Source organism: Micropterus salmoides, unplaced genomic scaffold (genome assembly GCF_014851395.1).
Source record: "Micropterus salmoides isolate LMB-PRFRI ecotype aquatic unplaced genomic scaffold, ASM1485139v1 Ms_hic_scaffold_9, whole genome shotgun sequence".
Classification (NCBI taxonomy): Eukaryota; Metazoa; Chordata; class Actinopteri; order Centrarchiformes; family Centrarchidae; genus Micropterus; species Micropterus salmoides.
In genome coordinates, this window is record NW_024044681.1 from 21,471,006 (window position 1) to 21,498,418 (window position 27,413).

At 37.9% G+C, this 27,413-nt stretch overlaps 1 protein-coding gene across 1 annotated transcript; it reads left to right on the forward strand.

The window, feature by feature from the left end:
• Positions 1-1,607: 1,607 nt before the first annotated feature.
• b3glctb (beta 3-glucosyltransferase b) lies at positions 1,608-27,025 on the forward strand. Its single transcript, XM_038708971.1, has 15 exons — positions 1,608-1,790; positions 4,720-4,757; positions 4,855-4,894; positions 6,037-6,146; positions 11,165-11,241; positions 11,355-11,466; positions 11,621-11,757; positions 12,577-12,640; positions 13,265-13,381; positions 15,938-16,007; positions 17,236-17,349; positions 19,716-19,815; positions 20,280-20,399; positions 21,041-21,185; positions 24,042-27,025. Exons 1-15 carry the CDS (start codon positions 1,730-1,732, stop codon positions 24,174-24,176), a joined length of 1,440 nt encoding a protein of 479 aa, XP_038564899.1. The 5' UTR covers positions 1,608-1,729; the 3' UTR covers positions 24,177-27,025.
• Positions 27,026-27,413: the final 388 nt, after the last annotated feature.

Here is a 27,413-nt window from a genome sequence, read left to right on the forward strand (position 1 = left end):
ACAGAATGCAGCTCTACCATTTGGATTTATTTCTACACAGTTCACTTTATCCCCACAAAATATGTGAACACTCACAGCTGCGGTTCACAGCAGAGCCAGCCTGTTTAATCTTTGTGGCCAAGCAGTTCATGTTTAGACTCCGTGGTCAGGAGACTGTTGACTCATTTGTTATGCTTGTCTCCACCAGTCTGCATGGTGTACAGCAGAAAACATGCTTTCATCCTGCTTCCTGGATACCTGTTCCTCATGTGAGACTGTAAACAATATCTGCCATACATTAGGAACAATACATCAGGATGGTTTGCCCCATAGTACATTGTATGTAAACGGCAGAGACACAATATCACAAACATACACAATCTTAAGCACTCTTCCTCTCTGATAACACAACTGCTGTAGTTTGGCCTGTAGCTGCTCTCAGATCAGTACAGAGATTTAATTAGTGGATTGTGGAAGTTTGTGGAAAGGTAACTTTATGACACACAATCCAGACCTCTGCCATGATAATGACAATTTTAATTTGGATGTGTGTGTGTGTTTGTGTGTGTAAAAGACTCATATCTATCAATTATGTGCAGACCAAGTTATGGTGCTTATAAACAATGTGATGGATATTTGAAAATTGTTGCAAAGTAAAAACCATAAGGCCGCAAGCAGAGATGATTATGTTGTCTAAGGTCATGGACTCTTCTGCTGCACTGTTGTGAAAGTCAAATACTATAAAAGTATATGACTTCACTTTAATGAACCCATGAGGGTCCATGGAATTGTCTTTGGTACACCTCAGTTCACAGCGACAACGTGCATCAACTGCATGTTCATATAACACATTATGTACATGAAACAGTATAGTTGTACATAATGGCCTTGTTTGTAGACTGGTAACCTGTAGGAATATAGTCTGATCTTTATTACACTGTTTAATAACTTTCAATTAAAGATTTGGTTTAAATCTCATGTAACTAGACATCAAAAGTGGAAGAAAAAAAAACAGATACTTTATTAAAATAAAAGTAGCACCACCACTTTGTAAAAATTATATTACTTACAACAATGTAGGCCTACTAAACATTATTTTAAAGAGAGAGTTTAAAGATACAGTATTTGTGGGGAACTGTTTTTCCCACTTTATCAGAGTCAGAAACTAATAAATCCCTTAGGACAGACCTTTTTTTTTTATGTGTTTGGTATGGTCAAAGTTACATCAAACAGCAATATCAGGCTGTCTTGGCTCAATTGTTGAGTGTCTTTGGGATCAAATAGCATAATCATGATTCCATAGGCATCCAGGAATTGAGCGAAACTAAGCAAGTAAACTAAAGGAGGGTACAGACTCAAATTTTGAAAACCCCTGATACAAAGAAAATAACAATACTCGAGTAAAATACCTCAAAATTGTGCTTAAGTAAAAATAAGGCCCACATAAAACTGTCTTACTTCCTACATTTAAGGTAACCTGGTAAATGTCACTCTAAAATGTGGGCTGTATTATTAATTGTATTACTTGTATTTTATATTTCAGAACATGATATTGTGGTGTACTGAGCTACAGTAGGCCTGTCATGGTAATAACCCAATAACGAGGTGTCCGCTAGAGGTCGCTAAAGCTCTTCACTGACAGTCACTACAGCGAACACAAGAGTTCCGCCACTGCCGGAATGTAGCCAGTTTCTCCGGTTCGCCGTGAAAAGACGGTGATTTCAAACGGAAATCAGCCGCCACGGGGACCATGTCACACCACAATGTGGTTAACGGATGCAAAATGGTCGCTGCGCTTCTTCTTTGGCTTGGTAAGTGGGGTCAATGCCCTACTGCGGAAGCTACCGTGTAAGCTAAACCGCTAGCACTAAACAGGCTATCACAGAGGGTAGAAGCGCTACTGCAGGCCGGAAGTTGCTTCGATATGGTCTTCAAAGTAAAGTTTTCAATGTAATAAAGCAATACATTACAGTACATTACAGTTTGGGAAATGTATCAGTAGATGTCTTTGATTCAAATTTACAAAATATAATTGTTCATCAGTGTCGCAGTGGTACTTGCTTTGCTGCAAAATATGACAAAATATTAGACATTTGTTTATTTTGAATTTCTAAACAGGCAATGGTGATTTTATTCTGGGTAGCACCACAAATAAACGCAGGCGATCCCGGGTGGAGTTTTGTAAAGAAGAGGCAGATTAAAGTGCAGTGAGTGATGCACTTCGAGTTAATCAAATACCTGATGGCAAAGACTGTAGCTTTAGTTTTGCAAATGAAACTTGCAGGCCAATTGCAACAATACATGTGTGTACTATTTAGATCAACCAGCATTTGATTTAAAAAAGTAAATTGTAAAAAAAAACAAAAAAAACAAGGAGTTTGCTTAGGTTTAAGTTACACTGGGAAATGCATGAGGTCACTGAACCTATATCCTGACCATAGACTGTATATAAAAAGAAAACTAATAGGGGGAGTCCAGAGAAGAGGTTCAGGCAAAATAAGTGAAAACACCTGTGGGGGTGTAACATAGATGTGCAGGGGCTTCAAATAGACACTGGAAAATAACCTATTGTAGACGTGGATTGATATTAAAATGTTTTACAAAATGTTAATCATATCATTAGTTATCATAGTTATATTCATGTTATTGCTATTGATCCTTTTCCCCTTTTATACAGCATCTCACAAAAGTGAGTACACCCCTCACATTTTTGTAAATATTTGATTATATATTTTCATGTGACAACACTGAAGAAATGACACTTTGCTACAAGCTAAAGTAGTGATTGTATAGCTTGTATAAATTTGCTGTCCCCTCAAAATAACACATCACACAGCAATTAATGTCTAATCCCTTGGCAGCATTAGTGAGTACACCCCTAAGTGAAAATATCCAAATTGGGCCCAGAGTGTCAATTATTTGTGTGGCCACCATTATTTTCCTGCGCTGCCTCAACCCTTTTGGGCATGGACTTCACCAGAGCTTTACAGGTTGGCACTGGAGTCCTCCTCCATGACAACATCACAAAGCTGGTGGATGTTAGAGACCTTGCCCTGCTCCACCTTCCGTTTGAGGATGCCCCACAGATGCTCAATAGGGTTTAGGTCTGGAGGCATGCTTGGCCAGTCCATCACCTTTACCCTCAGCTTCTTTAGCAAGGCAGTGGTCGTCTTGGAGTTTTACTTGGGGTCGTTATCATATTGGAATATTGCCCTGCGGCCCAGGGAGGGATCATTCTCTGCTTCAGTATGTCACAGTACATGTTGGCATTCATGGTTCCTCAATGAACTGTAGCTCCCCAGTGCCGGCAGCACTCATGCAGCCCCAGACTATGACACTCCCACCACCATGCTTAAATGTAGGCAAGACACACTTGTCTTTGTACCACTGACCTGGTTTCCGCCACACACGGTTGACACCATCTTAACCAAATAAGTTTGTCTTGAACACCATCAGACCACGGGACATGGTTCCAGTAATCCATGGCCTTAGTCTGCTTGTCTTCAGCAAACTTCGGGCTTTCTTGTACATCATCTTTCAGAGAGGCTTCCTTCTGGGACGACAGCCATGCAGACCAATTTGATGCAGTGTGCAGCGTATTGTCTAAACACTGACAGGCTGAACACCCCTCCTTCCGGGGACTGAAAATGGCTAATTGGGCCAGTTTGGACATCTTCACTTAGGGGTGTCCGCACTTTTGTTGCCAGTGGTTTAGACATTAATGGTTGTGTGATGTGTTATTTTGAGGGGACAGCAAATTTACAGTGTTATACAAGCTATGCAATCACTACTTTACATTGTAGGAAAGTGTCATTTCTCCAGTGCTTTCAAATGAAAAGTTATTATCAAATATTTACAAAAATGTAAGGGATGTTCTCACTTTTCTGAGATACTGTATGTCATAGCAGAAAAAAAGCACAGATTAAATGAATTAATGACATTAATGATAATCGTGGCTTACTGGGACACTCACTCATTCATAGTATTAATTACACCTGTGCTTTTCTACATAAGTGTAAATGCCATGAAAGAGACCTTTTGGCTGATGTGGGTAAAATATATTGGGTATTTATTTGCTTGAAATATTCAACACAAGCCGGCTGAGCCCAGTCAGATATCTGTCCCAGCAGTTACCTACAGATGCAATGGAATTCAGCTGCCATTCTTGGACGAATGGCAGCTCTACCCATTCATATCAGGCTTGTTGTAGTTTCTATAATAATGTAATTATACTCTGTATACTGCTCAGGCTTGCACCATCATTACATGTCATACTGTTTCAGATGTGTAAAGATGTTAAACTCTGGCAAAGTGGTTTCTGTCCTGCATTGATGTAGTTTGTTCTGTATGTTTAAAGGGAAGACGAGTATATTCACATAGAAATATTTGCATATTATTGGGCTTTAACTGACAATTATTTTCACTATTCAGAGATTTGTTTATTAGATTTTGTCATCAATGTTTCCCAGAGCTCAAGGAACATAATGTTAGTGACTTGTTTTATCTGACAAACAGTCCAAAACACAAATATATATTCTTTTTTCAACAATTTACAGTTATTTTTTAACAGGCATTTTATGCTTGATATATGACTTGAAAATTTAATAAGTTATTATTAAGCTGTTACAGACTTACAAGCTGCCTTTGACTGATCGACCGAAAGATAAATTGCCTGCTCATTTCAGCACAATTAATTCATGCATTTTGATGATAATGACAACAGTGCTGCTTCTTTTCAAGGTTCCTCTGCTGGAGACAAACACACAGAGTATCCTCATGTAAGTTCTGCCCACATTTTCTTGCTGTAATTATGCTTCATCATGTGGCTCAACAGCGTGTGTCAGACTTAACATGAATCCCTCTGACTCCCTGCAGGCAGCAGAGCCCCTGGAGCGCACTGCACACAACTCTGTTGGTGAGTGAGGGAATTCACAGCAGATGGTCTGATGTTTTGTACACAGTGATTTAGGAAAGCAAATCAGTTATATGGTACATATGAATGAGGTTTGTTTTTGATGCATGCCACCAATTTGTACTCTGTGTTTGCAGCCTGAAATGCCATTTACACACACACACGAGTATTTGAGCTAAACCCACACACCAAAATCTTTCAGGTTGTTCATTACGATAAATAGATTTGATGAGAGGCTTTCTTGCTGAGAGTTATATAAGGTAAAATGATCCTTTATTGATCCCCAGAGTTGTCTGTATTAATAATATCAAGATTTGATGTATGCAATAAACAGTATAACATTACATATATACATATTATGATTTAATGTATAATTATATAGTGCAGGATAATATAAAAGTTCTATAAGTTAGATTGCAAAGGTAACAAAATCCTGCTGCCAACACCTCCTGCATTTTACTAATTAAAGGTTCAGTAGGTAACTTTAATAAATATTTGATGAAACTGTCACTATATCATGACAGGAGGATAGACCATGTTCCTCTGGCTCTTCCTACTGCCCTTAATGACATTTGCAAAAATCCATGAAAACAGGCAATCAGAGCCAGGAGGAGTCTCTAATGCAGTATTGATCACTGCTGGGGCACGCACTGTGCAGCCCCCCTCCTCGATGCATGCTCTCATTCAGTCAAGCTCAATCTCTACGAGAGATGAGGTGTCTCAGGGCAACCTGGCTCCTTCTGCTGCCGTAAGAACTTGTGGGTTTGGTGTGAGTGGCTTAGCGGAGTGATACGAGCAGCAGAGAGAGATGCGGTAGGTTTTGCATTGTGTATGTTCAATTCAGGAGTGGTGTGCATTCCCCAAATTACAAACAAACAATTACTTTCAAACAAATCAGACTGAGTCTGAAAAGAAGAAGAGATTAAAGTTAGGGAAAATCCCAAGATAATTGGGTTTGTTTCCAAATTTATCTTACTATTAGAGTGATTAGCTACACTTGATGACACAGTTGACATTTGATATGTACTTTAATAATTGCAAGAAAATAATTAATTATTGGATTCCTGTGTGTCTCTGTTTCTCTGCATCGTCATGTCTCTTTGCTTTTCTTGTCCCTGTACCTTTTCTGTGTGTGGTTTTCACAGGATTGGATGAGGTGGTGTTAGTGATCCAGAGTCAGAGGAACTCCTACCACACCCGTCGAGGTGGTCAGAGTAAGCTGGAGATTCTGCAGCAGGCAACTGAACTGGGACAGGTAATGTTGCTGGGCAGTTAGCAGTTGCCTCATAGGGATAATTTGCTGGGTTGAGATCTTGGCCCTGGTCTTTCCTGAGTGTCCACACACGTTGCCCGAAAATTAGCTCCACTCTTATCTGATCCAACGTGTTACAGCCGCTGGATTGGCCGCTAGTAAAATTTACTTCACAGCATGGGGCACTTCCTGTCGGCTCAGAGGCATTGTGAGGCTACCCAGCCGGCCAATCACAGTTCTTATCGTCCACGTCGTTCCTACATGTAGCCTAGTTACATTTTTGAGGAGGTGCACGTCAGTCTACGGCCTAGGCTACGGCAAAGGGGAAAGGGCTACGCAGAAGCTACGCTGTCAATTCGACTCAAAAGTATAAATCACACTTTACTATTAAAATGAGAAGGGTTCAATAACCATGTATTCGTTTAGTAATGTGCTTGAAGCAGGATGGATTAAAGGCAGCAGTTCTGTTTACGGTTTGGAGCAAAAGATTTTCCCACCAAGGGCTCAAAAAGGTTGTGTATATTCCCACAATATGCCTGCAATGTGCTGTGCTGGCAATACAGGACAAAGATGCTGCAAGAAGCTCACTGTGCCAGTGACTTTTGGGGTTATGCATAATTGTGGTATGGCACTGGTACCAATAGGTGTCCTCCTTGCCATAGAGGTCCCCTACCGGGGCTGAGAGGAAACTAGCAGTCACACAGTTATTTAATGTTATGTGCCTGCAGGGCAGCTGTGAAATCGAATTTGTTATAGACCTCAGTGAGATAAGATGACAGGAATATGGGGATGACAGCCTGCTGCAGAGACACAGAATTGTTGCTGGGTTCTGTGAAATAAAGAGACAGTCATAGATTCTTCCTCCAACCTAAATTTTAATTCAGAAAATCCTCCTTGATAGAAAACAAATGGCAGAAGGCAGTAAACAGGGCCCTGTGGAATTATTTCTACAACAACATACTACTTTGTTTTCCTTATTTCCCTTGACTTCTGAAAATTTCAACTGGCTAACATGTTTTCAGATATGATCAGGCAGGAAGTATGTAGTTGATTTTATGTTTTGTCTGATGACACTTTGGATTTGTGGTTTGATTTGGGTTTATTGTACTCTCTCTGAGTATGTGTCATCCTTCTTGTAGCTGCGTTGGAGCCTTTAAACAACAAATGTGATGTAGCAGCTGGAAAAACTGTAATTACATACAATGTACACATCAGGAAATGATTTGCAGGGCGTCAGAGTGGGAGCAGTGATTGAATTTGACATGTCTAAGATTGATCTGTTTAGAAGCCATATGTTGTCGTTGGTGGTGGTTTGAGGTGTTTTACGCACCAATTTCAAGAAAATGTATGTATAGTATGTAGAAATATCAGTTTAATTCAGTGAGCACAAAATTTTAGTGTCATCAGCAAACTTCACTTTGTCAAATCAAATTTATGTACGGTAGCTGTGAAAAGCAGTTATATGTCAGAATGATAATGCAGCAACAGAGATGACAGCATAAAATAGTAACAGAATAGAAGAGAGCTAAGATGGAAATAGCGGAGCCCATGGGTGCACACATGACATTTATGAATGCCAAAAAGTTTACTTTTTAAGTCAACCCCTGACTTTAATTAAATATGAATTTGATTACCTTACAAACATTTTATGGGCCCTCCACAGATTATTCTCACTTCAAATGGTTACTATATCCTTCTTAACTGAAATAGTATATTGATGTTGTCAACATAACTCCGGTGGAAATATCTTACATAAGCTTTCCTCTTGCATGCTACAATATACACAAAATAAATAACACAGCAATTTACATACAGCATTTATATACAGCATTTCTGATTATTTTGTTAGATTAATACTATGATAAACACAATAACCAGTTTCTTCATAATGTGTTATTTACTAAATGAAATATTTATGTATATAAATGCAGAGGCTGATTGTGTCCTGGAACACAGTCTTGGAAGAGAATAAGATATTTGGAAGGGAAAGTTTTTAGTATGACTGGAAAAGAGACACAATACTCAAGAATAACAGGTATCTCTCGATTGAATGAAAGAATAATTTTTATTATGTGATAATATGTGAATCGAGAGGTTGTGTCAAATAATAAAATCAGTATAGTAGTTTAGAATTTCAGAGTCTCAGAAATAACACATTTGGATGCGTGTGTGTGTGTGTGTGTGTGTGTGTGTACAATCATCTTTGCGCGTGTGCTTGTGCAGTCAGGTGGCTGTGATGTGTGCGTTGACTAAGTGAGGTTGGTTGATCCCAGTGAGATGGACCTTGATTGGGCAGAGCTGTTTTGTGCGGGGGCAGGTTGTGCGTCATGCTTTTTTGACTGACATGTAACAAGGTGTTTATTTCAACTGCAGGCAGGGATTAAAGGTGGCTCACAGACTCGAACACGCTGACAGCTTGTTGTCTGACTGACGTAAGCCTGTTTCCATGTTTATTTGGTGACACTAAAAGGGTTTTGTCACCCGGTAAATTATAGTACGGTTGTGGTGATGATGCTACCAAAATATGAGCAGCAGCACTCAGTTTCTATTTTAGCCCTTTGTGTTACACAGATTAATATCCACATAATTTCCACTTCTTTGGTTAATATTTATAGGGAGGGATAAACATTATGTTACAGCTGTGCCACATGGCTCTTTATTTGTTATTGGCAGCTGCAGCAAGTACAGGCTTTTAAACCAAGACGTCAGTGCCAGTGCTGCGCCTTTTCAGCTTCATCAGCCAAGTCATTACAAAGTCATCTCATTTGCCTGCTGCTCTCTCGCCACAACACTTACAGCATGGTAGAAACCCCTCTTACCCCCTCAGAATCTGAAGAGGACCCGGGAAGAGATGTGTTTGCACTGTGTGGCTGTCTGCGTGGAAATAAAGTGGAAATTGTGAATAGCATGTGTCCATTGCCACAAAATTTTGTATAGACATTCATGGTCCCCAGAGGATAAAGCGTACTGATTTTGGTCATCCCCTGACCTTTCCTTTAGCTTCATCATGAGGTTGACATTATTGTTTTTTTAGTGAAATGTCTCAACAGCTATTGGATAGATTTATCATGACACCAGGTTGAACTGTTTACAGATTAATCAAGAGAAGCTGCGGAGCTGCAGTCTTTATTTATTAGTCAGTGTAACTTACAGTGGACATTTCCAGCTAAACGGAGGCTTTCTTTTGATAAATTATTTGATCCTTCTTTCTGCTGGCCTGCCAGTTTTGTGCAGAGTGTTGCATGCACGCCGTGCGGCCGATGCACGTCGCGGTTCCTCGCGGGTCTATTTCAAATAACTGTTTAAAAACGGGATAATATTCTTTGTGTGGTTTATCAAAGGTGATAAAAGATCCAAACGTCCCGTGAGGTGCGGACAACTCTGCACAACACCAGTGAAGCCTGGGCTCCGTCTCTTCAGCAAGTGTTCCTCTTCTGCCACTACACACATACACTCTACGCCTACACATGCGCACTGACCCCCTCTTCCTTGAGAGTTAGGGTTACAATTTTGGATTTTTTCACGCACTTTTTATTTAATACTTTTAATTTATTAAAAGCTTCTTTCTTTTCAGATGTTTATTTACAGAATTATATGTTGAAATTTATATTGTAATAGGCTGAATATTAAGTTATTGGGAGAAAAATTGTATTTCTATGTAAAATCAGATGTTGAGCACCTCCATATCACCCACTCCCTGTCCATAGGCAGTAGCCAGTAATGACCTAGTATATTGCCATAATGCTGCTCATTGAGAGCCCTGGAAGCTCCCTAACCCTGACATAGCTTCTTATAGCTCTTTGGTACTGGAGTTGAACATGGACTTTAAGAAGAAACAGACACTGACTAGCATTTCAAACCATTGTTTTGCTATACTTACATGAATCTTCACAACTGTGTCTATGTCAGTGCTGTGAATAGCTGCGTGGAAGAGACTTGTGAGTTCTTCTGCATGAGTCACTTTGTGAGGAGGGAGACAGTTTCTGAATCAACTCTTTACCATTGTTTTGAGCATGTCATTGCCAAAAGTTTAATCCAAGCTGCATAAAACTCCAAACAGCGCACATTGCAGGACATGCAGATGGTGTTATTCAACACGCTGTGTTCAGCAGATCATCTGTCAGCGTCAGTGAAGCATGAAGCATGCATCGTTTCCTCCAAGACGTCACTTAAGTGTATGGTCCTCGTTGTTTCTTTTCACTTTCATCTCTTCCATCAAGCATTCCTCAGGGAGAAGGTCACCCTTTTACAGTGCCCTCTAGTGGTAAAGGTCAAGTCATTTAGTCCTCATCCAACATGACTTTTGTTGTCTTTGATTGTCTTGGGGTAAATTGTGTTATTCAAAGGAAATAATTCTCAGGGTTTTTTTTTTTTAATGGATTTACTTTCAGTGTGATTTTATACTTACATTCACTCACCCATCCCATCCCTGCAGATTGTTTTTTGATAGACCTAAAGTGTTAGCCATAATTAACAAAAACCTGGTTCAAGCCCTAAAAAACAGCCATGTATATGTTGTGTAAATATGTAAAAAAAAAAAAAAAAAAAAAAAAAAAAAAAAATATATATATATATATATATATATATATATATATATATATGTCCACACTAAATGTAATTAAACTGCATGATTTAGGGAATTTCCATTGCATGCATATTGGTAAGTAACATTGAAATGCAATATGCTAGAATAAAGGAAAAAGTTTAATTCTCAACTTTTAAAGTAACAGTATACTTACTTATATATACAGACAACATGAATTTGACATTGACAATCACCTCTTATGAAGTTTGTTTAACAAACCAGAAAGTTGAATTTATAATGCTACAATTTCGAAGGAAACACCTTTACCTTTTTGACCACAGAAACAGAGAAAGCCCTTTTCTTTTTTGCTCGAAGTGCCAGTTTGACCTCAATGTTGTTTTACTTTCATGTCCCATCCCTCAGATGTACACACACACACACATACAAACACACGGGTTTTACATTTTGTAAAATTCAACTGTTTTGTTTCATGCAGGGAGTTCCAATTGTTCTTCTTCTCCATGAGCTGTCAGAGTATGAGGGGGATTGGAGTATCCTACCTGCGCTTCCTCTGTGAGTATCACCCATATGGAGATGATAAACAAATTTATTAAACCAAATTCAATTGAATGATTCCTGTGGGGGAAATAAATACATAAAGTATCGCTTCTTGCGGATCTTTCCAGTCTCTCTGCGACTTATGGCCGAACAGCATCCTGGTTTGTCTTCATAGAGGAGGAAACCAGAGTCTCACTGCCTGCTCTGCTGCACGTCCTCCACAGATATCCAGTCCAAGAGGTGAAATTTACACCCCCCAACCTAGCCTATATATTGTATTTATTATACACTCTTCAACCTTTTGTGCTATATTAATGTCTTAATGGTGACTTAGTTCACTGCACTGATTCACATATTACACTAACATGCCCGTGCCTCTTTTTGCAACTCACAGGAATTGTTTTTGGGTAAGCCTCTCCATGACAATGACGCCTCCATCATCCACCACTACGCGTTCTCTGAAGACCCCAGTTCCTTTAGTTACCCTGACCCTGCAGCAGGCTGGACTCTCAGCAAGCCACTGCTCCAGAGGTGTGTGTTTGTGTGTGTGTGTGTGTGTGTGTGCAGATGTGTGAGAATGAAAACATCACTGATAGGTTTCTTTCTTTTTTTGATATTGAAGTTTGCAGTAGATTTTTTTAAGGGTTGTTACACGGCAGCAAGAAAGCTGTCATTTACATTTACTCATTTGGCAGACGCTTTTATCCAAAGCGACTTACATTTGAGAAACAACATACAAGCATCAACAAAGCATCAAATACAGCACGAGATCTACAACTGACAATACATACTAGTAAGAGCAGCAATAAATACTAGTAAGAGCAAATAAATACTAGTAAGAGCAAATTAATACTAAATGGAGCTAAGTGCGAGCATAGTGGCCGAGAAGGAACGTAAACTTGTATTATGGAGCTTAGGTAGATGGGTGCAGATCCAGTAGTCACTCTGTATGCAAGCATTAGTGACTTGAATCAATCACTTGTCATATCACCATCTCAGGGACGTAGGAGGAGTAGACACTATTACAAGACATTGTATGGGAAATAAACGAAAGTTAAGCTGCCAGGAAGGTACAGTAAATAAACAATGGCAGCACATACAGTTCTGAGACACCACAATAAAATGAGGATGCATAGAATTACCTGGGGTACCTATATTATTCTGGAAGCCATAATCATACCTACCATAATAACAGAAAACGCACATGTTGATATATTTAGTATAAACATTTAACAGGAGTCAAAGGGATTGCTGACCCAAACCAAGGACTTCTAATATATATGTATATACGGTATATACAGTATGTTATGTTTCTCTTCTTTCAACATCTTTCACTTTCATGTGTTTCAGACTCGCTGAGCGGATCCAACACGAACGTCTGAAGTCAGATTTTACCATTGACTTGAAACATGAGGTACTTTGAAAAGATTTCCAGGAGATTCTTGAGTCTGTGTGTCTCGGTTCTGGTTCAGTTCTAAAATGTCAGTGTCATCTTAAAATGCTAAGACATATAACAGTGATAGATTATAGTGATATTCCCCCAACGACTGCACAGCCTTTTGCTAAAAAGGCCCCTGCAGCTTTCTACGCCTGCAGCTTTTAATACACCTGTTAGTAGATTAATAATGCAACAGCTCTACTTCTAACTAGATTGAATACGCACAAGCAAAGACATGAATACATAATGTTAGTCCTTAAAATGAAAGGGGCTGATGTCTTTGAAATGCATAGCATGAATCTTCACTATGAGCTATGTGTCCCTTTTGAAATTCTCTAATGACTTGCAGGTAGTAAAGAATAAAGGATTTGCCATGCAAGTGCATATTAATCAAAGTTTGTGTGTGTGTGTGTATGTGTGTGTGTGTGTGTGTGTTTGTGGTTGAAAACGAGAGACAGAGTTACTGAGATGTCCGGAGCTGCCAGGAAATATTTACTGTTTGAGGACCCAGAATGAGCTGTTGTACCTATTACCCATCACTGCAAATTACTGTTTCAACAACCATAAGTCCAACATACGTCTTCATGTCTGTCTTTCTAGATTGCGTTGTATATTTGGGAGGAAGGAAATGGTCCAAAGCTGACAGCAGTTCCAGAGTTTTGTACAGAGACAGGAGACTTCTGTGCTACGACGTTTACAACCTACCTACCCAACTGTGTATGTACAGCTCTTAATTATGGACGAAAGTTCGTTGAAAGTGTGCCTTCATGTAGGCATGACTAGGTTGGTGTAGCAAATTATCAAAAGGTTGGACATCAAGGACATCCCTCATGATTGATTTGATAATCCATCACCTTAAATCACATTTACAACTCAGCTGTCCAGCTTAGTTATCGTCAAACAGTGAGCACATTACACACATTGCCACTGTCAAGACTTATTATACAGGAATACAAATGGAAAGGTGAGTGGGCTGAGTCCGTCTGAAGGCCTAACAGAGTGAGACAGCTAACAGTACTGAGTGGGATGAAGGATCAGAGCAGTGTTTGTTTGTTGAGTTGGAACAAAAGCAAACACAAAAAATGAACACCATTGCACATTTCAGAGTAAACAGCACAAGGCTAAAGGAGAAGGTGGTACACAAAACAGCATTAAATAAAATCCTTACAGGAGTTACAAATTTTTCCTATGCCAGAATGGCAAAACATAAAAACATGATTTTAATTGTGATATGACCTATAAAGGCTCAAGTACACCTACAGCTTCTTGTAAACAGGTGCGTAGGAGGTAATATCCATAGGCTAGAGAAGAGAGAACTCCCACACACTGTCCTTTTACATTATTGAAGATACAAGGTTTTGGTCCTTAGGCCTTCATCAGCTAAAACTGAGGAACACACATTCCAGATAGATGTAGCCAACATCTCCGGTGAAGCCAATCGGGGACTATGAGCTGTCAGGCAATCAGTCCCAGAGGCTGCATGCATTAAGCCAATTAGAAGGCGCAATCTGTAAAAGACAGCAAGTACTTCAGTTTATATGCAAACACTGAATATTATTAAAATATGTTTTCCAAAATTGTCTCTTCCATAATGACAATAAAGGTTAAGCTAGTGGTAGATCTCACAATTTAATTATATAACTGTTTAGGCTACTTAATGATACAAAGCACAATATCGTTGCCTTACGATTTTATGGTACAGAGAAGGTGCAATGGTCAAATGTTTCATGGTCTCTGGTTGGCCTCACCTGGGGAGATGTTGGCTTAATCTGTCTGGAATGTTCTCTGTTTCTCAGTTTTACCTAAGTACCGAAACCCTCTATCTCTAATAAAGTTTACTGTAAAAAGACAGTGTGTGTGAGCTTTCTCTTCTCTGAATTATGATATGACCAAAACTACCCATGTTTTGTACATTCAATTCTACTGTATTTACCTCCAGTTCCTTGGGTTAACGTACGTTAATCATGTAAAAAAGCCACACACTTCCTGAGAGTTAATCTTCTCTCTAAGTTAAATGATGTTGGAGTTAGTAACCAAATCCTTGATTTAACGTAAAATAATCTGTTGGTATTTTATTTTAAATCTGAATTTTTCTGAATAAATTGAAATATATTAGTAACTATAACTAGTAAAAGTATAGCCCAGATGTAACCAAGCTGGAAATATGAATTAAATATAAGTGATTCTTCCCATACTTTCTGCGTGCACTTTGGGCTTTTACCAACATTCGTTCCAAATGCATTATCTATTGTGTTGATTTTTTATTTCAGTGTAGTAAAGCTGATTTTCCACAGTAACGTGGGCTTGTCACTTGAGGTTCGACGTCCACCGCAGGTGCTCAGCATGGCAGTGCCCGTAGAAAAAAAACGAAGCTGCCACTCTACAAAGGAAGAGAAATAAACTGTTTCCTCATTTCGGGCAGGATTAGTATCTGAAGATGTGGCTGAAGCACAAAATAATGAGTCAAGGATGCAGTCACAGGATACCGCCTCCTCCAGTAAATGTCATCCAGACAGCAAAGGAAGAGAAGATTTAACCACAGAAGAAACTCTGGTGGCGTCTCTTATTAATGCAGAGGATTGATCCCAGGATCTCTGAGCAGATTTACTTCTGACATGAACAAATATATATATTTAGTGCATATGTATGGTGTGTTAATGTCTAGCTCATTGTGTAGTATATAGTACATCTAGTTTTATTTTTCACGTTTCTCATTCTTATAATCATTCTCATAATGTATATTCTAGTTTTATTGCATCTGTGATCCTTTAATTGTCCGTAAAAGTATAAATTCACACAATAATATGAAAAAACACACTGCTGTATACGTGACTTTTGCATAAAATAACTTAATTAATAACATAATTTAAGACCATCTGACACCAAGAGTAAATGAAAAATGTAGAACTTGATGTGAGCTTACAGGGGTATTCTACAATGGTAGCAGATTAAATGACAGATATACTGTAAATAAGTCATGACATCCTCATAACAGCTGGTAATTTTCTGTAATAAGAAGTGACACCTGAAATAGGAATTCAGTGCAGAAGAGAAATTTGTAAGCGGATCGCTTTCACATGTCTGTTATTTGTTTTTCCCACATGATACTGTTAGAACCTGTGTAATTCAATCTTAAATCCATTCCATTCCATATTTTTTGTACCTCACACTGTGTTTGTGTTCAACTGTGCACTTTTCCCCCCAATTTTATAGCTATGATGCTTCATTTTTTTTTAATTAAGAGGGACATTGTTTGTCCTCTTCCTTTTCTAGGGAGATCCAGTGTCGAAGAAAGATGTATTTGTTGCTGTGAAAACTTGCCAAAAGTTCCACTCAGAGCGAGGTGCGTGTGTTATTCCCGACCATTTTTTGGATTAATTGAATAAAAAATATTATATTTTGCAGTGATTGAAGAAGTATTCACATCCTTTATCTAAGTAAAAGTATTAATACAACCCTAGGCAGAGCACACAAAAACAAAAAAAGGTTTTAATGTTTACAGGCTGGGCAGCAAACTGTGAAATAGACTTTATAGATTTTATGTCTTTCTAGGGTGATTATGTTTAATTACAATATAACCAACATAATACATAATAAAATTCAGATACTGCACTCTGCCTTTGGATAATCTTTACTGCTCAGTGATACAGCAGTATCTACCAACATTATGTCACTTTCTTATCAATTTAAACCAGTTTAAGAAAATGAACTTTAGTATTATTATTATTTACAAACCATAGCTTAAAGGAATCAAGTGTTTCTTTGTTTGTTTCTGAGTTTCTTTCTATCTCTTTAACTATGGCATAATACATTAATTTACAATTTAATACATCTAAATATGTGATTTAAAAGGTATGTTAACCACAAAAAATACGTGATGTTCACCAGAGTCAATAAACAACATGGCAGCTACTGAGGTCTGCTAAGCTAGCTACCTTTAACAGGAGTTTTTTTTTTAAATTTAGCTGCTGTCTTATTTCATTATGTTGAAAAACTAAAATGTCAGTTCATCAAAATTATTTTTTTTAAATTTTACAGATAACAACTAAGAGGAATTGCCACTTTCTTAACATTCTGCTGGTCATTCAGTCCTAGTTAACCTGTCAGGTGACAAGTGCCTGTTTAAATTCACAACCTCATCCAGACTATCTGCTGAAATTGCAACAGTGTGTGTAATTATCCAAAACATTGATGTCTGTTTTAGGGTCACAATGTGCCATGTGTTATGGACTGACTATTTTAAAACAATTAACAAAATCAAAAGTAGAAAAACACTGTGTGGTTAACTTTGCTGTGAATTGGCTGTTACTGTAAATTCAGGTGATTTTAATTGCATAGCAAAACATCAAAGTAGAGTACTATGCACAATCAATAAATTAAAGGATTTGTTTGAGAATAAATAAATGTAAGATTGGTCCCACCTCCATTATTTTATTTGGAATTTATAGGTCTGCAGCAGAGACATAGTCTTAATTATGAGTTCCAACAAAGACAGTAAGACAGAGCTCCACATGTATGTCTGCTTCACAGTTTCCCTACCTGATATATTTTTTGTACCTTTCTCATCACAGTTCCAGTGGTGAAAGCAACCTGGGAGAAAGACGCTGAGTTTTTAGAGTATTACAGTGATGTCACTGATGCCTCCATACCCACAATCAGTCTGGGAGTGCCCAATACTGAGAGAGGTGAGTTGATCAGCAGCAATGTTTACTGATTCCTGTGGGACAGATCTAGCATAATTGAAGGATTATATTGCCAAGCTGGCCTGGAAGCACTTAGTGATCCCCCAGGAGGAGCTGCAGAAGGATGTTTGTGACACCTGTAGCCAACTCTGACAAGAATAGGTCTATTAAAAATGGATGGATAGATAAGTTGCCAGAAGATGATGCGCAGAAAGTCACTGGGTAGAGTCAGTCATGTGGGTCAGTCAGAAATATCTCAACATTCTGGCCATTCATGGTGTTGAGCGGATTAGTCCTAATGCCTTAGATGATCCTCTTAACTTTTTATCTAGCACCATCTTCTGGTTAAAATGTAACTTTATCTAATACTTTGAATTATGACCATACTTATACCAGTACTTACAAAAGTTCAACCTCAGTTGTACTTTAGGGCTAATTAGCACATGTTAGCATGCTAACATGCTAAACTAAGATGGTGAACATGGTAAACATTATACCTGCTGTACTTGTATTCCACCTTTCTTGTCTTGTCCACTCAAAGCACTTGTCCACTACATGTCACTTTCACCCATTAGCATTCATACACTGATGACAAGGCACCAGCTACTCATCACATTCATAAATGGAGCTATTAGGGGTTAAGTATTTTGCCCAAGGAAGCTTCAACATACAGACTTTAGAAGCCAGGGATAGAACTGCCAATCTTCCCGTTAGTGGGCGACCCGCTCTACCACCTGATATTATGTCATCATAATCTCATAAGGGATGAATGGTAGAGGTGGGAAAGATTCCCATGTTAACGACTTGCAAATGTTCACGTCATCAAGATGGTTGTACTTCAGTCACCACATTGTTAGCAGCTCGTCAAGTTCAAACTGAAGTTTTGTTCCTGATGTGAGATCAATGTGAAAGGGAGATAGAAAGGAATACAAATGGAAAACACCCCTGACTTCCTCTGTCCTCATGCACTTTGAAGTGTACCCCAGATGGAGGAATCAGTATGGACAGACAAATCAAAAGCAAATAACCACAACGCCACTCTTTTTCCCAGTGAAGAGGCAGATAGATGACACTTGATCTTCCTAAGAATAAGCTGCAGAGCCAGAAACAATAAATGCACTAATGACAATGGCTACAGTGAGAAGAGAACATCAATGTTATCTTTGTATTACATGTGTTCTTGTCTGAGAGACCCCTGCTTACAGAGCAATCTTTGTGCATCACTCCCTCTAATGTACTTTTGAGTCTATTCACACAGCAGGGGACACAGTGTCAATGACACCTCTTTTTCCTATCCATTCTTATATTCCCCTCTCTGCTCTTGTTCACAGGCTGATAGAAGTATTACGTTGCTTGTCATGTCTGTCCCATATCTTTTTCTTCATTCTTCATTTCCCCCACACTCTTTAATGCTTTTGTTCATTTAGTCATTTTTTTCCTTTTAGCGAAGTGCTCAAATCTAGTATAGAGTTTGATATTTTCTCCTCTTTCTTACTTTTTGTTAAAGCACCACATTGACCTTCTTTTTGTCTCTTTTGAATACCTACGCACTTGGACGTCTTATTATTCTACCCCATTCTTTTTTTTCATTAATTCACCACAGAATTGCTGTTCTTTTGCCTGCCTCTTCACTGGCATGTTTACAAGTTGTTCCTAGTAACTACTTTATGTAAATATATTCAATGTTCTCTCCAGATGTTCTTTTACTACTGTATGTCTGTGCTTTCATTTCTTTCATCATTTTGTAAGGGTGTGTTCATTCTAAGTAGGACACTGAAAAGTCAGAGGATCACCAAAATCAGTAGGAGCCATCCTCTGGGCACCGTGGATATCTGCATAAATTGTCATCTGGCAATCTGACCAGTGGATGTTGAGATATTTCATTCAGGACCAAAATGACTGACAAGTAACAGACAAAAATTGCCATCCATAGAGCCACTCTGCTGGCATGGTAGAAAGTCAGTTTCAGTGTTGTTAAAGAGTATGAAGTTTTTCAAAGTATCTGATCTGACCTTTAAAGTAGATATAGATCATGTTTTTGCAGTTTGTGCAGTACCAGGAGTGTGGTTTAAATCTCACAGCTTAGGAGCACCGATCAGAACCATTTTAAAATACTGGCAGACTATGTGCTTCTGATTATTACATAACAATTTTAAACAATGAACTATGAAAAACAAATGAGGGGTTGTTTTCGATGAGAAAATGGTCACACAGACATTGTCATTTATCTTAGGGGTCAAAAAAACGGACGCTGATTTAACACTTTCATGGGGTCTGAGGAATTTGTTCAACCCAAGCATTTCACGAGAACCAAACCTGAACTGGCAACCCCTGCCTCATATTTTTCCACACTTGTTGTCTCCCTGTAGGACATTGTGGGAAGACATTTGCCATATTGAGGCGGTTCCTGAGCAGAGCTGTGCCAAAGGCAGGTTGGCTACTCATTGTTGATGATGATACACTAATCAGGTAAGTGGGAGATATTTAAAAATGTTTTTTAACTTACTACACATAATTTTAATTATTTAAAACAGCAATAAAAACATTCTGCAGTAACGAGCTAAAGTAAAAATAAAAAGTCCTTCCTGTGTTACATATCTTTGATTTAAATATCGTGCACACACTCACACAGGTGTTTTTTCACTTGCTGGCTAATTATAATTCTCTTTAGGTTCATAAACCAGTTAGAGTCATAAAGGTTTGACTGACAACTGCCACAAAAGGGTGAGGAGGTGCTAGGGAGATGTAAGTCCGTGCACGCACACAGTTGTGAGAAAAGCTCAGTCATGCAAAATAAGTGAAAACACCGGTGGGAGTGAACGGTTGTGGTTGTGTAGTGCTGTACAGAAACAACTTTAGAAATTCCCTAAAAGTCCTGTGTCTATGGTATGTGCTTACTTCCTGTCTGTTTGTCTGTTGATTATTATCTGCAGTTTACCCAGGTTGCGCCGGCTGCTGCGTTGCTATGACCCAAAGGAAGCAGTGAGCCTGGGGGAGAAATACGGCTACGGCTTGGTTCAAAACGGATACAGCTACATCACAGGAGGAGGAGGGTGAGGTTTTGCTGTTGGTGTAAAGGTGTTAAGGTGTCTTCAGACAGAAAAGGAAGTGATATTTTGCCAAATGTACAGATTTTAGCTGTAAGATAGCTATGAATGGACATCAACCATTCATGTGAGAATGTGGCTGTATTTTGGGACTGAACTCAAAACTCTGGGAGTTTTTGTTATATCCCTCCCATCTCTCTCTTTTTTCCTCTCGAGCCATAAAGTAGCCTTTGGCTTGTAATAATAGGTATAGATAAACAGATGCAAATGGGCCTAATATTATCAAATGTAGCCTATAAACATGTAGCCTAGACTCAGTCTAAAATGGACTCCCTGTGGTGCAGGTATTTTTTTATGTGTCTTTTGTCCTGCAGAGAGTAGCTATCGTATTGTATTACTGTTTTGAATGCCTGATGGAGTCTGAAAAAACAAGCAGATTAGCATATTATTATTAATATTACAGTCTATAAAACAATAAAATGGTCATTTTTCTAAATGATGCTGCATTTAAGCACTGTGTTTAGAGTATAAGGTAAGGTAGGGAATTGTTCGCATCTATAGTCAAAATGGCGCTATATTGCCGATGAAAGAATACCAGTCTTATTTAAAAGTCTGCTTTCTCTCTCTCTCTCTCTCTCTCTCTGTAGGATAGTGCTCAGTAGGGTGGCGGTGTCCAGGCTTGTTTCCAGCGGTTGTAGCTGCTACAGTGATGATGCTCCTGATGACATGGTGCTGGGCAGGTGCTTGACTTCCCTTGGTGTTCCCATCACACACAGTCCACTGTTCCACCAGGTAGGAAATACACACACACAAGTACATGTTTGTAATATGATTGTGAGGACCTCCCCTTAACTACATTTACATCTCAACCCCTAAACTCTGAGATATACTCAATAAGAACAAGACTGGATGACATGTTGTTCTCCATGTTTAGTTCACAGTTCCCACAGTTTTCTATATTTTTCTATTAAGAAACGTAAATGTTAATTTAAAGGACAAATCATATAAATGTGTAGAGCCAGAAACAATAACTGCACTAATGACCGGCTTCAGTGAGAAGAGAACATCAATGTTATCTTTGTATTTGTATTTAACTTGGTACTAATAGGCATAGGTGGAAATCGCGGTGATATATACTTAAAATAATCGTGTAAGTAATAAATAACAATGCAAACGCAAATGGGGCAATGAAAGTGTTTTTTACGTTTAGAAACATTTTGAGTCCCTCATCCCTGCTTTCCCCCTTTTCGTGAGCGACACTCTGCTGTCCGGAGGGAGAGAAAGTTTGCACCCTGCAGTAGATGTGGAACTCCAGCAAGGCTGGCAGGGCTATGTGTTCCACTTATGACATCAGATGAACTGATTATTTTCTCTTTAATACAGAAGTTGATGAGTCATTAATAAATTAATCATGACAAAAAATTATGATAACCTATGTATTTTTCCATGAGTTCAACATTACCTAGCTTGTTTGGTAGCTAGTTTAATAGCCTGTTGGATAAGTAGTGGGTGGTAAGTCACCCACTACAGCTAGAGATGCGCTGATCAATCGAATGGGACTGGAATAGGCTGTTGTATAGTATAATCGGCCCTTTTGAATTGAACATTGAAAATTACATGCGCTGTGTTTCATGTCATGCAAGTTTTTCTTTTATAAAACTGCTGACAAATAAAGTCAGAGCAGAAGGACACAGGCAGAGAGAGAGACAGACATGTGTAGGTGCATTTGTGTCTGAAGTGAAACACAAGGTGATCAGATCACTGTAGTTTGTACACAGAGAATTAAGTAGAATAAAAATAGTGAGATTAGAAATAAAATACTAAAAATATGGTAATGTATTCTTTCAAATATTTTCAATTAAAATATATTTTAAAATGGCCTAATTTTCCTGGGGGGGATTTCATTTGTGGATACAAAACAAAACTCCCTTCAGTGAAAATGTGAATGTTTTCTAATAATTAATGTTTCATTATGACCATACAATTGAATGGACCCCAGTGAAAATAGCTAATGTTTATGCAGGTGCTGATGGAGATCCTAAACATTACTAAGAAAAGATGTTTATATATACTGTCAGTTCTTAAAAACAAAGTATCAGAATCGGCAGGTCAATAATCGGTAATTGGAATCAGCCAGGATAATGCATCTCTTACTACAACTAATACGGCAATAAGCCTGTGTGTGAACTGATCTTGGGCTAATGCTCTACCGTTGTGTTGGGTTTCGCTCAGTATGATGTTAAGTGGCAGATCAGCTGCAGTTGAAAATCTAAGAGACGTCCTCTGTCCCAGACGAAACCTAAAATACAACATAACCTAGAGAGAATGTTTTGGTAAGTGTACATGCAAAAATGTGAAATATTTTTATAGGCATGTAACGCTAAAACACTAAATTTTCCGGTAGTAATTAATAATTTATCAGTATTTACTTGTGTTAAATGGAGCACTTGTTTCAGGCAAATCCTTCTGGAAATCATCAGCTCCCTATAATCTCAACACAACTTCCTGTACTTCAATAACTGTCTCAGAACTTTCTCTCTAATTTCTTTATGAAGTACACAAGTCTTTTGAGAAAACTGTAATTTGGAAATAACAAACCTATAAAACAAAGTGTTACAAACAACATGTTGGAAGAGATCTTTTTGTCAGTGTTCAGACTGAAATATTCAGCCTTAAGATAGTACAGTAACAGTCAGTTTGTGATGTTGATTGCATTTTTAAGTTCCTTGTTTTCAGAAAGGCAATGGTGTTCTCAGTGTGGTATAGGAGCTAGGTTGCAGTCATGCCCAAATACTGTAGAGCTTACTGCTGTAATACCAAGAGAGGGGGCAAAACTTGTAATAACAAGTTCAGACAGGCTTCTTCTAATAAATTCCAGATCATAGGATATCTAGATACCGAGATATCTAAAGCCAAAGACAAACAGACTTTCTGTTTGATCTTGGATTTCTACTTAGCGTAAAACTTAAATTAAAAGCTGAATTTTGACAAATAAATGCAGGTCTCAATTAGATGCTGGGTCTGGCTTATTATTAGGCTTATTATTGTGTAGCACGCTGTTTATTCATATATATTATAAGATCGATATTACATATTGCATAATTGGATGAAAATTGTATTTTAGTTCATATTTATAAATAAGTTTTCTGACTAACAAAGCAAAAATCAGCCGGCTTAGTGATTATTTGTGGCATCTTCAAATAAGTAATAAGTAACTGAATTACCTGCATCATCATACTCATAAGTGCAATTTCTCACCATAAAAACATCCGGCTAATGTACTGCTGCAACAAACAGTAGTGTAGTTGTAAGATAGTTTTATGCAGCATACTGTGGACCAAAGATTGTCTAAATAAGTCAAAAGCACTCCAAGTGTTGCAGATCCAAGCAACATTAACCTTTATCCAGTGTCAGATGATGCTCCTCATGATGCTCTCTTCATCTTTGTCCCTAAATGTTGGTGGTAAAAGAGAAAGACTGCCTTACGTGTTACAGGGACTATGACAACAAAATGGAATTGTACCCTGCAGCAACTTTAAAATAGTTTGCAGCAAAGAGAATGGCGGAGAATAAATTAAACATGAATCGTCAAGCAGACAGCATACAGCACACGGCACACAGACAAACCGCTTGTTCTTGATATTTTAGGCCAGACCGGATGACTACTCCGAGAAAATGGTCTCCTTGCAGCAACCCATCTCCTTCCACAAGCACTGGAACATAGATCCCGTGGCTGTCTACAAACACTGGCTGCAAGACGCACACCCACGAGATGAATTGTAGAAACACTGAACGTATACAGTATGTACCTGTAGACGGACATTAAATCCCAATTTGCACAACAGCTTGCCGCTAAAGATGAACAAACAAGCACCCACCACCACAGGAAGTGTAATACACTTGGAGCTGTAGAGAGACCTGGCAAACATGCCCTGAAACATCATTCTTATAAGCCTTTAATACCTGCATTGATTGACTGTATTTTTGATATCAACATTAGCTCAAATGATCTGTATGAAGTAAAAGTGGTCACAGAGAATAACCACCTAAGTCTGCAGCTCCACAGAGGGTTTTAGCCTCATTTAGCTCTCATTTTTCCTTTTTTTTTAATGGCCTGCACACTGACTGTATGATTAAGCCGGAACAAACAAGCTCAATTTAAAAGCAAAGGAAACGTGCTTAGTGGATGCTAATGTTTCTTTGTCTCTGCTGGATGTGTAAGTAAGTGAGTGTTTGCTAACATTTTAACCATTAGCTGTGTAAGCCATGGATATGAGGATGGCTTTGTGTCTCTTGGATTGTTTTAAAAATGTTCTGAACCATAGTGGCCAAATATTAATTACTGAAAACTAAAAAGTTTTTAAAAAGAGTCTACAACAACACTAGCGGTTCTGTGTGCTGTACTTAAGCACACCAGTGCTTTGAGCTATAATGCTAATGTCAGCATGCTAACATGCTCACAATGACAGTCCTAAGTTTAGAATGTTAGCGTGCAAATATTTGGTTGCTTGGAATCTTATTAAATATTCAGGTATTTGGATGATATGGACTGATTATAGGTGGAAAGAGTAGTGGACTGGCCGAGCATGCTGCTGGCGTTTCCAAAAACAGTGTCTAGCAGCCATTAGAGGGACTGCATCCAGAGGTGCACTCTGAAGACACACTGGTTGCTGCTTGGATTGTGAGAGTGGAGGTCTGAGTGTCACTGTTGTCATAAACTAAATTTGAACAAATCCTTCAACCTAGATGTTGTATTTATTTTAGAAAGATTATGTTAATGTGTTTGTTATAATGTAAAACTCTTCAGTGTTTATTTTATTTTATTTTATTTCCCTTTGAGCCTGGAAACCTCTGAAATGAAGACAAAATACGTTGAAGATAAAACAATACAAAGTTAGCCAACAGTTGAAATAAAATACTTAAACAGTGGTCACAATACTAAGAAGGCTAAAATAGGAATACGAATAGTGAGTCATGGATAGTCTTATTAAAATAGTCATAGTCTCAGATTACTCAATTTTAAATCAGATTTTAAATGCCAATGATTGTGAAAAGAACATAATCTACTTAGTTCAGTATATTTTTATTTACATTTTGTTTTCATTTCTCTTTTCAGACAGATACACTTTTGAAATAATAGTTTGACATTTTTGGAAATTAGCTTTTTCTTGCAGATAGATAGATTCCCGTAAAATTTCAAACTATTCCTTTAAATTTGAAAACATTTTTATACAGTGAAAACCTCTTATAGTGATAACATAAGCGGATGATTATTATGAACAAATTCTTTTCTTTTTCTTTTGAAGATTACTGTGTAATTAACATTTGTATTTTTATAAGATGAATTTAAAGTAATGAAACAGACTGCTTAGCTATTTACTGAATTTTATTGACCCATTTAAAGCACTGCAGCTGTTTCAAATGCTGCTCAAATTACTATTCAAATTTAATTTCTGTACTGTGTATTATTGAAATACACTATATTGTAATACAGCACAGTAGTGTATATAATAGCTTATAGTAGTTCAAATTATACTTAGACTGTAGCCTAAAACAGTAGTGTGCTGTTTACTATAGGCCGACTTTAAGGTCATTAATGCAAATAGGTTACTAAGCCGATTTCTAACTTTTTAACAGGCCTGAAAATAAATTGTAGCCTGTCAACGCCCAACTGGTAGCAGAGTTTAAAAACATAAACAATTCATAAAATATTCAGATTTTGCATAGCATGAGATCATGCATGAAAAGACCCAAAATAAACACTGTAAGCAAACTACTAGATTATATATATATATAAGCAAATTATTTAAAAAGCATTTTTATAGGAATGATTCAGTCCCAAGCTTTTTGATTACTATAAGCCTGTGTGTGAGTGTGTGTGGGCATACAAATATATATTTGTATCTGGAAAAAAAATAAAAAAATTCTGTGTGCTAAGTTATGTGTGCAAGTTTTTTATGAATTTGCTCTTTATATGTTTACCACATAGAATATAATTGTGTGAATGAGTCTTTAAGGGAGGAACTTTCAATAGCATTACATTTTTTGACCTGTTAACATTGTGTATGTGGTCTAGTCAGCGTGGATGGGTGTTAAGAGTGATTACAACCACAGCTGGCAAGCCTACATTAAAATGCCATTTCGCAGCTGTTTTTGTGAATATATAAATGTTTGTGTGTGCTTGCTGAAAACCTGTCATTTCTTTTATTGCCAGATTACTGATGGGGAAAATCACATGCCGTTGTAGGGTGCACACAGAGAAGTTATGTCTGTCGTCCTCCACTTCTCTGTCTTACCTAGAGAATAATTACACACAGATTATACTGCACTTTAACGAATTATTGCCATATATTAGATGCTAAATTATAGTAATATACTCTTAATAAAATCGATTTCATCTCAGAAGACCATCGTAGTTAAAGTTTTTTTAAAAAGTGTTGCACCCCAAATCGTTTTGTTTGTGAGTCTTGTACCAGTTCTGTTGTTGTCGTCACACTTGTCACCACACAGCTTGAAAATGCCCTGAAATAATTTCTTTTTCAACTCTTGATGGTGATTAAAGTTGTAAAAAGGCTTGTATGTCTGTAATTGAGTACCAATCTTTGATGATATTACAAGAGACTCAGCTTTTTCTTTTCTCTGCCTGTGTGTCTTTAATTTTTTCCACTCACATTGAGGCCAGAAGCCCATAAGTTGTGAAGTATCTTAGTATCATGTCACTGTGACATTAGTTACCAATGCAACAGGGTTATTGACTGCCCACAGTGACAGTCTGGGTAGTGGCAGTTTCTCTTTGCTTTGTATGACACTGGGCAGATGACATATTGTCACAAATATACAATATATTCAGCATGCATGCTTGCATAAAGAATAAATACATCACTGTCACATTATTCTTATCACCAGGGAGTCATTGCTTGAGATGTTATTAGTATATCTGTTTAATTGGCATTGATGATGATGTCACATGTGCTTATGTGTTAGCGTGATAAAATTCTTCAAACAATACTTAAAGCAAGC